We start from the raw sequence: 12,488 nt of genomic DNA, 5'->3' as shown, positions 1-12,488 counted from the left end.
GCAGCGGCTTGAATGTAGCGGATGTTCATTAAAATGGTCGCACATCACAGCTTTTGTTAATATTATATCAATAATTTGATCTTACAAACTTTATAGTTTTAAACCAGGACCTTCAGTATTTGGATTAAGTAGCTTGTGAAAATGGAAGTCCTAGTAGTGCAACAATAAATGTGTTGGCTGAGTTGGCAAGTATATTAAATTATGCTTAAAAATCCTTAAAGTAGGCAGTTGTCTGCTCTGAGAAGCTGGGGGTGTGTCTGCTGCAGGGGCTGAAGAACGAGCAGCAAACATAAAAGACTCAGATTGAGGTAAGGGCCAGAAAACTGGATTGGGACACCCTTATTCTTATCATTATAAACTTACTATTTCTCTGACAGTTCAGCAGACTGAATATGCTGTGTCAGTTGATACTGATAGTATGAACTTCACAACCCTTTATAAGGACCTTATTTTATCTAAACCTAAGGAGTGGTGAGCTAGGCATCGTAAAACAAGAATGCTAAGAAGTTTTAACTCCTATCAGAGACCCTGTGCTCACCTGCCAGTGTCAGCTCGGTGAGAGTGTTGCGGGTGTGAGTCCCGGCTGCTGCCAGCAGAGCGATACACGAGTCGGTGATGTCTTTGCAGTGAGCCAGGTCCAGCCTCTCCAGCTGGGGCATATGGCGCTGAAGCAGCCTCAGAGTGGACTCACTGATGTCCAGACCGGACAGACGCAGTGTCACCATGTTCCTCAGCCTGCTGCGGGACGACTCTGAACCTACAGGAACAGACAGAGGTGATAGAAATGGTCAAAGTATGGAGATTGCATCCCAGGGGCATGGTGCAGATTGTCATGCCAACTACGCACTTTTAGAAATTTGGTGGCTGTGCTTGACTGGTGCACTTTAAGAGCAGATGGTGTCTCTTCATAAGTTGCATTCACTTTCTGGAAATGTTGACGATCCTAATGTCTTCGTGTTTTCTGTGTGTAATGTGCACAGTTGTATTTGTATTTCAGATTGGAGAAATCTTCTTGTGTAGCTAAAAGGAACTAGAACTTGCATTTTGTTGTGCATCACTTGTTGTAGAAGGACAATAAATGAATTCAATATAGACTACTAACTCGTATTACAGGGCTGGTAAGAATCACGTATGAATCTTTATTCTGCCTCTCTGTCATTGATGCCATAACCGGACTACAACATTTTTCTGGCCCACAGCCAGGCACCAAGATACCAAACCGACAAAGGCGAGGAAATAATCTCAGCGCTCTCCAGAAAAATACCAGTTTGCAAGTGAGGAGCTGCATTCCACGCAACACCATAAGCCCCAAGTGTATAGTCACAGAGCTTTGAGGCTGCTCATTTCTGCTGCTACTAACCAGGTGGGGTGATGGTCTCTTTAATCTGGGCATCTTTAAGGCCTTCACACCAGCGCAGGTCCAGCAGCCGCAGGTAGGGCAGAGTGGGAGAGACCATCGCTGACAGACAGGACCAGGACAGACCAGTCACCCTCAACTCCCTCAGACCTAAAGACACACACAAAGACAGAGATAGGGGGTGGAATGACTGACGAGACCTAAAACGTGACGATATTTCTTGTTGAGGTTGAGAGTTGTCTCTTGATATCAGTGTACAAGTGCAGACCAGCAGCCAGCATGACAGAGTCTGGCCTGGCTTTTATCTCGAAATTAGTATTCTCCAAAGATTCTGTGTTAATTGTCCGAGTTGCAGATGGAAAAAAAAAAAAGCTGCTAGAACGTTACCGGTACAGCAGCGCTCTCTCTCCCCGTCACACACGTCTGCAGTTCAGTGTGTTAAACGAGCACTCTAAACAAAGAGAAATGTCTACCTTCCTCTTCATCATATATCTATACTACAAGAGTAGCTACTACCTTGTTTACAGCTTAAGAATTTAGCAGCTCCTGCAGCAGTTATTGGGTCTGAAGAGGATAGTTATACGGGACAGAGGCCAGAAACCCTTTCCAGTGCTCGTTTTTCATTTTGTGACGTCCAATTGAATAAAAGACTAATTTTTTTGAAGTTTTCTTTAAAATAGTGTTAAAATCTCGTCCCGTCTGCTGAAGTTAGTCTGGATCGACGACGACTCATTTACCGGATAGTTCCGGTGCTGCCAATTTTCCTCAGGGAAATGGCCCATTTCTGTGACATCTTGTGTTATTTAACCCCCCCCCCCAACTTAGCAGAAGTAGACTTAGTTTTCCATACCTGATTCCTGATGTTTCCGACCGCATTTAAGGGCAGCTTCATTTCACAGAGAAAGAAGAGAAACTGCACCTATGGACTTATCTTTAATGGCACCATTTATTTTTTATTAGTATAGCGGCTGTATGTTAAAATTGTTACTGAAATACGAAAACAATGTAAAATAATATATGTATATTCATTTTTGTAGCTTCTCAGATGTAGTGCAATGCCATGAGTAATGTTTTGAAGTTAGTTAGTTAACACTTTGTCTTCTGCTAGTTTGCTACACAGGGTGACCAGTGGCTGAAAAATAAATTGTGAATGACAAGTCACATTCCGCAATAAATGTGCACACAGGGTCAGTCATAGACAGCAGTGTGTCAGCTTTAGTTGGTCCCGGCATATAGTGCACCAGGCTCTCCATTTCTGGCACTGCCAACAGCTCACCGTCTCTACTACTTCTGTCCCCACGCCCAGCGCCATTTCTTTTTGAGTCCTTTATCTTTGGGTTGGACCATCAATAATCCCCGGGCTTCATGAACTTTAACGCCATGCTTTACCAACAACGCTAACGTGACGTTTGGATCCCAATCACACTGTGTTGCCAGGACCTACTCTGGTCTGCTTCTGATAGGCTTCTGGCTTGTAACGTTGGTTAGAGCTGCGGAAAGTTCCGCTCATATGATTGGTAGATGAAATCAACTGACTCGAAAATATTAAACCGCATGCAAGTTCCCAATTTTTATTTATTTTTTCCTCAGGGCCACACGTCGGAGATCTGGCACGGTGCCGGAATACTTTAAGCCCTGTGCTTGGGTTTCATTTTTTACCCTCTAAGTGTTTTAAAACTTTTTGGCAGTGATAAAGGCAGTCTCTCACCGCCTCAAACCATAGCTCAAAACACACAAGTCTGGTCTGTTACATGATTGGCCACCGCAGTGGGACGTGGGGTTGTGTTTCTTCAAAAGTAAAAGGCAAGCCCGCTGCGTTTTTTCAGAGTGTCCCCTCTACCCACACCGCAGTCTAAACGCACTACCTCCATTCAAAATAAAAGGAAAGACCTGCATTTTTTACAGACCGTGTCAATGCCAACTTACACATTGAAAATGCTAATTTAAATAGCTTACTTTACTGTATTGTGTGAACAGTTAACTTCATTAAATATCGTATGTGGCAATTTATTAAGCGGGGTGCAGTGCTGTGGCGATACAGTCTAGCAAATCTATGACGGGCAGACTATGGTGAACCCAATATCGTGTCTCGTCTTGTCACACCCCTAGTAATGACACGGATAGGGACAGGGGGATCTGTGTGTGTGAGTGTTAGTATGGGTTTGTACCTGGGAGCCTGGTGAGCAGACAGTTAAGCTGTCTCTTGGCCAGGGGGGTCCAGGACAGGTCCAGAGAGGTGGGCTGGCGTTTAATGATGCCTGCCAGGGCCTGGTTACTGAGCGGGCTGCACCGACTCACATCCACGTGGCTCCACAGACGCTTGTCACAGCTCCTGCACAGGACAGTGGTTTCATTCACAAGCTGTGTCAGAGCGCTACTTCTTGTTCACCAGCTAAGGACACCACTGTACGGTGATGAGTGGTTGTAAAATAAAAGAGTGTTACGTACCACTTGTACCAGGCCTTACAGACAATCATGCAGGCCAGCAGCTCAGCTCTGTTCAAGTACATGAACACAGACACCCACACCTCCTTCTCCCCTCCTCTCTCGTTGCCCACGTCCTTAAAAGATGGCAGAGACAGCAGGGACGGAGGAGACAGGGAGGAGGGTGCAGGAGTGGCAGCAATTTCATCGTCCTCTGAAGAAGTCGCCGAGTGATCTTTAGTGCCTCTGTCGCCATGGTTACCCCGCAGACGTGGCCTATAAGTTAAAACAATATCAAATAGCGTTTGAGTTAATGATGTCAGCTGGCAGTGGCATGTTGAAAAAAGTCACAGTTTGGGAGTATTCATTTCCGAAGAAATAAGAGAATATGGCAGTGGATTGGACAAAACACTGTGTTCCAACATTGGTACAAGCAAGTTGGGAAACTTAATATCTGAGGAAAGCAACATTTTACGTGCCCATCACGAGAGATGGGAAGTACAAATACTTCGTTACTGTACTCAGGTAGATTTTTCAGATATGTTTTACTTTACTATTAATTTTTTGCCGACTTTTTACTTTTTTTACATTTTACAAAATTGGCTCGTTACTTTAGTTTTGTACAAAAGGTTGTCTATCAGGTGTGATTGTGAGTGCATGTTAGGAGAATAGCGCGGACACGCGCCTCACACCGCGTGCACTTCACACGGAGACAAAAGTGAGAGAAAAGAAAAAAAGAGACAATATGAGATCATGTGCGTCTTTGAGAACTGTAAGTCGTGTAACTTATGTTGTCAGTTCATTTAAGCCTGTTGTTGTATTGGTCTGTAGTTCTTGCACATTTAAAAGTTAGTTTGTTTGTGTTCTTCACCTGTTACCTAGGTTACACCTGGCTGTTGATTCGATAGAACGGCGATTGTTGAACGTCCTAATGTAATTAATAGTGGGTTTATTGTTATTATTTACTAGTATATATGATTCTATGCATTGTGTGTGGTAGCCTTTACAATGTTATTTATATCTTTTATTACAACACAAACAGCAATAGCAGAGCTACTCCCCCCCCCCCCCCCATGTTTATACTGTTGCTTGATTGTAATAAAGCATCAACAGAGAGGTATTGTCTCCGTGCGTGTTTTAACAGACACACCTGGGCGAACCAGAATCAGCTTTAAATCCAGTCCTAATCTAGTCCTCACTAAGTTTAAAATAATTTCACTGGAGTTAGTTATTATTTTTGCGTCATCAATACCAAATTGAATCTAATTGGATGGGAACATACACAGACTTCTCACAAAATTACACTTGAATTCATATCTTCCTACTCGGTCAGAATCTTATTAACCTGGAATCCCAGGCTCTGGCACATTAAATAAGCTATATGTTTTAGGCCTATTGACAGACAGCCATTTAAAATGTAGGTAATGACATAAAGAGCCTTTTTTCCCACGTCCACTGTAGTTTCTCAGCGTGCTCTCTAGTAACATCTGTCTGGTCCAGGTAGCTTTGTCATTCGCACGGCTACTTTTACTTTTAGTTTCCAAGCCTCTACTTTGTTACTTTTACTTGAGTAACGACGTTAAATCAGTACTTCTAATTTTACCAGAGTATTTTTTAACACAATTATCTGTACTTCGACTTGAGTACGGGAAGTGAGTACTTTTGCCGTCTCAGCCCATCACCAAAAGGTGTCACACTTTATCAACGTTACCATGGTCACAGGTTGTTTGTCAAGGTACTCAGTTTACAGTGGATGTATTTTTGGAAATGTTGGGAAAAAACATTAAAAGTAAAGTCAGAGTGCTTTAGTTAGTGGGAAAAACTTAGAAAGCAGTTATAGCTCTAACAAGTAACAGGTTGAGACTACGGTGGAGGTAACCGTCCACCGCGTATATTGTAGATGTCAAATATTTAATTTTTAATGCTAAAGCATGATTTATGCTTCTGCGTCTGTGGCTACAAATGTAGGCATGTGGAGGCATGGATCATATGTCGGACCCTACGCCGTAGCATGACGGGCACCTCTCGAAAAATAGCGTTAGCGTCGTGGTGATGTGCGTCGCTCAGCCGTGGCTTGGTAGCGTTGCATCCCCCCCGCTACAGATTTCTCACCATGGTCAGAAAGCACAGGGGAGACACTTTGTTTCCCTCACTATGACTCTATAATCATCACTTGCTCTGAAGCTAATCTTACCAAACTCCCCATGCGCACACACACTGGCCCTGCCATTTTCTTAAAGAGATCGACGCACAAGTATAAACCTCAGGCGACGGCCGCAGGCTACAGAGAAAGCTCTGCATGGAGCCTCCGCAGAACCATAAATCACCATAAATTGAGGCATGCTTTGTGATATAGGTCTATGATAATCTTTGACTGAATTTGACAATGTGTTGAGCTGTACCTGCCAGGCCCTCTTGGGGTAATACTGTCAGCTGTGGTGTCAGCGCTCTTGAGTCGTGAAGGTTTGGACAGAGCCGTCTTTCTCTGGATAAAGCCCTGCTGACTACCAGCACCCCCAGCAGCTGTCCTCAGACCCATGGCTGCTTCTAGCTTTGGAACAATGGAGCCTGAACAGCAACAACATGTTATTGTTAGGAGTTTAACTTATTCATTTTTACTTTACAGTTAAGTTCTTGAAAATGAACATGCACTAATCTAAATTGATTATACTGTAGTTGTTGAATTTGAAGTCTTACCAGAGTGTCTCTTGGCCTTGTGGGGGCGCTGTAGAGTGACGGTGAGATAGGAGCCACTCAGCAGGTCATCATTCAGATCAGAAACCAAGAGGACTGGGGGTTCTGGATCTGAATCCCAGCGCCCTTCCTCCTCCACCTCCTCCTCCTCCTCATCTTCATCTTCCAGCGTGTCCATCTCGTCCTCTTCTGGGTCAAAGTCCTGCCCATCACTGTCCTCATCTTCATCATCATCCGTCCTGCGCCTCCTCCTACATCGACGATGCACTCGTTCTTTGTCTGCGTCTTCACTGTCCTCCTCGTCGTCGTCGTCTTCTTCGTCATCGTCGTCGTCATCGTCTGACTCCTCGGAGTCGTCTCCTCTTCGCTGCATCCTGGAGCCTCCCCTCAGCCTCACCCCTCGTCCCCTCCGCCCTCCCTCCCTCATGCCCATCCCTCGCTTTAGCTTGAGGGAAGAGGAGGAGCTGGGAGTCATGAGCCCTCCTCTGCTTCCTCTGTGGGACGAGCCTCCTCTCAGCAGGCCTCTCCTGTTGGCACCAAACCCCCTCCTGGAAGAGTGGCTCCCCCCTCGGGCATGGAGTGCCCCCTTTCTTCTCTGACAGGCTGCAGAGATGGACGTAAGGATGGGACAAGCATTCAGGTCAGAACAATGTGGTGACATTACAACAAAAGATAGCTGGACGATGAAATTCAAGTACTTTGTTTTCAGATTTCAAATAATCTTCTTGGTGAATAACCAGTCAAACAAATAACTGGCGGGCAGTAGGCGGCAGAAATGTGCTTCTGGTTAGTCATTTAACACAGACAAACCTTCCTCATCATCATCATCATCATCATCACTAGCAGAGTCGTCTCCATCGCGGCTGTGTCTCTGCCGTCGATAAATCTTAGCCATGCGTGCATCCAACAGGGTGGAAGATTTCCGCTTCTGGATATGCAGGGAAAGAAGGAAAAGAAGGGAAGAATTCAATGTAAATTGAACTGAATAGAATAACAAAAATATAAAAAGGAAGGATAAACAGGTTAACGTAGATATCCAATAACACTCACCGCTGGAAGGCCTTCACCTTTGTCTCCTTTAGACTGCTAGAGAAAAAAGGAAAAAATGAAAAAAAAAAATTCAGAAATGACTTAAGAAACTGACAGAAGAATCTCAATTAGCTGACAGTAGAATTCTTTGAGATGTATTGGCAGTGTTGTGCTTTGCAAGGGCAATTTGGACAGAAACTGCCATTATGCTGTGCTAAAGTTCAATAACCAAGTTTGTGCATCTGCAAACTATCTGTAATCTGAAGCAGGAAAAACTTGTTTTGCCAATATTTTTATTACCGGCAAGGAAAAAAAAAAACTCTGAAGGCTTATCAGGAAACACTTTAAAGCCATGGCAGAATGGGTTTAGTTGTTAATCAAAAAGGACGAGTTTACCCAGAACTGATACTCCAGCTGTCATCTACTCACACTCATCAGTCAAAGTGTAGTTACAAAAACATTAAATATAGTTAAGGCATAGAACATCTCAAAACAAAAGTAGGAACATGAAGTAATAGTGCCCCCCCGATCAGACCACCTACATAATCATGCTTATACAATATACCAAACTAACCCCCCCAAAAAACAAAAGCTTATAATCTTATACAGAGCTATAATGGCACAATAAAGAGAATATTTCTATAATTGATATTTAAACATGTTGACTCTGTGTGTGTGTGTGTGTGTGTGTGTGTGTGTGTGTGTGTGTGTGTGTGTGTGTGTGTGTGTGTGTGTGTGTGTGTGTGTGTGTGTGTGTGTATGTGTGTGGCACCAGAATAGCACATGCCTTTACCAGCTGAAACGCCTTTATCATCTATAACAAGCATTTGGTACAACATTGATTAGATCATTAGGAGATTGTTTTGGACTTCCTGCTGAAGAACATGGCTGTAGTCAGAGAAAAGCCACTTTTATCTATATTTTGATATTTATAAAGAAATCACAACTCAATTAACGACTATTTCTCAACACCCTTTCCCCATCACCAATTGACGGAAAGTCATTCAAGACTACAGTGATGGGGAAAAAAAAAAAACGTAAACAGGAGGGACAAACTCATTTACAATCTTAACGGAAAATTTCAACCTTCCAACCAATCTCTATATGTGGGTACGGGATATGGTGTGAAAAAGGCCCGCAGTTCTTTTCAGTGTTCTCTCTGTCTCTTAGAGTGTGGTCTAGACCTACTTTATCTGTAATGTGTGAGATAACTTTTGTTATGATTTGATACTATCAATAAATTGAATTTAACTGAATAGAGCTCAGCTGGCTGCAGCTGCAAAATGTGACGTCACTGTCACTGGTGTACAGAAGAACTACGCAGCGCTACTTCAGCTTTGGTAGCTGGGGGGCGCTATGTTGTTCATAAACTTCCTTGTTCTTTTCTCTTGAACTGCAAATTAGCTGTAAATGAGCAGTCGGGATAGCAGAGAGAAGCTGTGGGAAATGCATACATTACTAATCTGGTCATAGTTCTGTGACAAACTTGAAATCAGAAGGTTGTACTTTTCTGGTAAGATGTAAGAAGATTTTATTCCTTGACATTTTGAGAGTTAATTGTGTTTACTACAAAGCTAAGAGAGCTTTGCAAATTCACCGCTCTTATGCAATGCCTCCTGGTACATGTAGGCACAGCCACGCAGGACAACTTGCTTTCTTAGTGAACATAACGCACACTGGGGAATGCATTTCTTCAATAGACTACATAAACCACCAGTACTGATTGGACACACATTTTCCCTTTAGGAGCGAGCAAACAAAATGCATTTATAAAGGTACTGGAAACCACTTATTTAAAGTGAATAAACTGACTGTAAAAATGTGCACGAAGCCTATTTGTACATATGCAGTGTCAGGCACAAAATGACTTCTTTCATTTATCTTTACCAACAAATCAACTGTTCAAGGTCTGAGTGTGATCCAAACCTGGAGACAAGGGTGGTTTTGTTAAAGAGCATGTCTTTATTTAAAACCAGGCTTCACCTTGTCTACTATGATGAGCCATGAGAAAAATGATGTAGAAAGTATGAAAAGGGAAAACAGCACAAAAATCATTTCAGCTAAAGGCAGCTCCAAAACAAAAAAGCCTGAGGGAAGAGGCACTACTCTTGTATAAACTATGAAATCTTACACAGGAAATCATTTTCTGTCAGTAACAAGATTACTTGAGTAGTAAAATTTATATCAAGAATTAAGTCTGTTCTCCTGAAAGGGTGGAATGGAAAGAAGGGGTGGGGTGCACTTCACAGACGGGTAAATGTAGAGAGTAGGAAGTAGGCGGCACCTCTCACCAGTCTCGAGCTGATTGGCTGAGAAGGCAGAGGGGCCGCCACCAATAGAAGTGACGCTGAGGAGGAGGAAGAGCAGGAAGGAAGAGAAGGAGGAGGGAAGAAACCACAGCGGACCACCTCCCCATCCTGCTGGGTGCCCACAGGACCCCCTATGGTAGCAGAGGGCCCGGGGCCCAGTCTAAGGACCAGGGGGCCATGGGGACGGATGTGCTGCTGGCCGGCAGCCAACGGTTCATCACTGCCTGATGACTGACGGAGTTAAATTAAATTTAAAGAAAAACATAAAATAAAGCAACCAAAAAATATATATATATGAAAAACAAAAGACAGGAAACACACAATACCCATTAGCTTTGACACACGTCTGCAACTAAGTGTGTGTTTGTGTAAACGGCGGGGTAATAGACTGAGTGCAAGATTTTGAGAGAGACCCATGACTGTGTCTCTGTCCATCTCTGTCCTCAATATATGTACATACACGAAGTAGGAACCCCTGAGACTGTGTGTGTGTGTGTGTGTGTGTGTGTGTGTGTGTGTGTGTGTGTGTGTGAGTAAGTATGTAGTAAGACATTGTGTACCTCCGGGTCAGTGATCCCTTGGACACACTTTGGACACTCCCAGCAACTGGGCAGGTCTTTATTCACCACTCCTTCACCCTGAACCTGCAGAGGCAGACATATTATTAGTAAAATGAAGATAACACGGTAATAACACAACAACAACTACTAAACAGCCAGCCTGGGAACAGAATGCAGTTCAGGTAATGTTATGGACAGAATGTAATAACAGCAGGACAGTCAAGTGTCCGGGGTAAGTCCACGTTTGTAGTAACAGTAGAAAAAAAGTGTACATCCCATGGACACTCCTTTTGTAGGATTTTTTGAAGGGTAAAGTATGGAGCATCAAATGTTTCACTCAGAATTTAGAAACTCAAATAAAATGGCAGACAGTAAATAGGGATATATTTTGCAGACAGCCCAAGTGTGTGTGTTTGCACATTCTACCGTGAGGCAGGCCGGATGGACTATCTGTGCACAGTTGGAACACTCCATCAGAGTGAGGGAGGGGTCTCCAGTTTCCTCCTGATTGGGCTCCTTGCAGATCTCACATACTGCAGACAGAGGAAGGCCCGGCTGGAAGGGACAGAGTTGAAGTTATATCACTCACACACAATGTTAAAATTATTTTATTCTTTTAAATAAGTTACTTACAGAGAGACACTGTCGAAGCACACAGGTCTGCTTGAGCTTCCCTGGTCCTCCAAACTTCTTCATGTCTCTGCAGAAGTTACAGTCTCCACATTCTGGTCTCATACAGGCTTCACAGCGCTTACATCTGCAGGGAAGGAAAAAAATAACAGCAAATGGATGATCACTGAAGACGGCTAAATTATACATTGGTACAATTACATTCAAGTATAAAATGAGGAATCTGTGAGTGACCGTGTCTGTCATTCGAATATCAATAACCGTACTTCACACTTGGCGGGTGTATTGCTGGGGTGCAATGACGTGCAGTGTTGAATTCGGTGCAGGTTGGAAACGTAACATGTTCAAAAATGCAACTGTAAATAAGAGTAAATTAAAAACTAGCTAACAAAATTCAGAGAGCAAAAGTTTTGACTAAAAGTAAACTAAACTGTAAGGACTTTTCATTGACTAAAACATTTTGAGTTGTCATCAACAAAAAAAAAAAAAAGGATAAAATGACTTAATATGCCTAAAACGAATAAGCATTTTTGTCTAAGAACCAAGATTAAAATCTTAAAAACCGCCAAAATTAACACTTCACCGGGTGTATTTCAGAGTGTTTCTGACCACGTAGCTGTAACATAGGGTGTTTTTCAGGGGGGGATTTAGTGATTTTGGGGCCTAGGTAAACGAGGGCTTGCTTTACTTTTCACCCTCTCTAATTGGGAATGTTGGTGTTGGCAGTGGTAGAAAAATAAGTGTGTGTGTGTGTGTGTGTGTGTTTATGTATATATGTATGTATGTATGTATGTATGTATGTATGTATGTATGTATGTATGTATGTATGTATTTTAGGGGATAAAAACATGGCATGGCTGGCAAATAAATGTCTTTTCCTGCAAGAATTGTACTGTATATATTATCATCTTAATTATTATTATTATCTTTTAATTATTGTTTCAACGTACCCTTTGAGGGATATGCACAGAATTAGTTTAGTATCTGCAATTAAATCCCAATTATCCTGTTCAATTGAATTATTATCTCAGATGTACTGTTGTTGTTTATATGTATCTTTGTTCTCATGCTTTCGCAACACAGCTGTAGGTTTTTTTGTCCAGCCAGTAAAACAAAGTGAACATACAAAAACTTTCTTTGAATTGTAAAGCTGATTGTTGCAGTACAATTCTCTGGTTTATCGGTGAAATGCCTGAACTACACTGAAGCCTGGATTCTCTACTCATATAGTGATGATTCATTGTGTATGAAATGTCTGTATTGTCACTGCGATGCATTTATACCAACTGTAATAAGCTGACCATAGGCCCCACTCTTATACACGATATTACTCATAGAACCGAAGTTAGTTGCATCCAGTAACTTCTTCCATGTTTGTTGCCGTGGTGGCCGCCACAACAGAAAAGTACCAGCGGAAACACTGGTACAAATACAGGTTTTCCTATCATGCTTACCAATACACAGCTGTGTTAACAATTAAAACTG

General features: G+C 42.7%; 1 protein-coding gene across 5 annotated transcripts in view; it reads right to left on the bottom strand.

Moving 5' to 3' along the window:
- kdm2aa (lysine (K)-specific demethylase 2Aa) overlaps positions 1-12,488 on the bottom strand; it is a 33,732-nt gene that overhangs the window by 1,875 nt on the left and 19,369 nt on the right. For 2 of the 5 annotated variants that reach the window (XM_032539266.1, XM_032539249.1), the window contains exons 14-25: positions 11,007-11,130; positions 10,800-10,928; positions 10,374-10,457; positions 9,796-10,044; positions 7,526-7,561; positions 7,286-7,403; positions 6,479-7,078; positions 6,184-6,349; positions 3,806-4,057; positions 3,526-3,689; positions 1,361-1,507; positions 539-757 (exon numbers count right to left, since the gene is read on the bottom strand). In XM_032539266.1, the coding sequence (XP_032395157.1) occupies positions 539-757; positions 1,361-1,507; positions 3,526-3,689; positions 3,806-4,057; positions 6,184-6,349; positions 6,479-7,078; positions 7,286-7,403; positions 7,526-7,561; positions 9,796-10,044; positions 10,374-10,457; positions 10,800-10,928; positions 11,007-11,130 (2,288 nt within the window). Of the gene's footprint in view, positions 1-538; positions 758-1,360; positions 1,508-3,525; positions 3,690-3,805; positions 4,058-6,183; positions 6,350-6,478; positions 7,081-7,285; positions 7,404-7,525; positions 7,562-9,795; positions 10,045-10,373; positions 10,458-10,799; positions 10,929-11,006; positions 11,131-12,488 lie in introns of all 5 variants that reach the window. The other 3 variants (XM_032539259.1, XM_032539273.1, XM_032539277.1) reach the window with 3 other exon arrangements.

This window comes from Etheostoma spectabile, chromosome 2 (genome assembly GCF_008692095.1).
Source record: "Etheostoma spectabile isolate EspeVRDwgs_2016 chromosome 2, UIUC_Espe_1.0, whole genome shotgun sequence".
Classification (NCBI taxonomy): domain Eukaryota; kingdom Metazoa; phylum Chordata; class Actinopteri; order Perciformes; family Percidae; genus Etheostoma; species Etheostoma spectabile.
The sequence above is the reverse complement of the archived record's forward strand: the minus strand, read 5'-3'. Positions and strand labels throughout refer to the sequence as shown.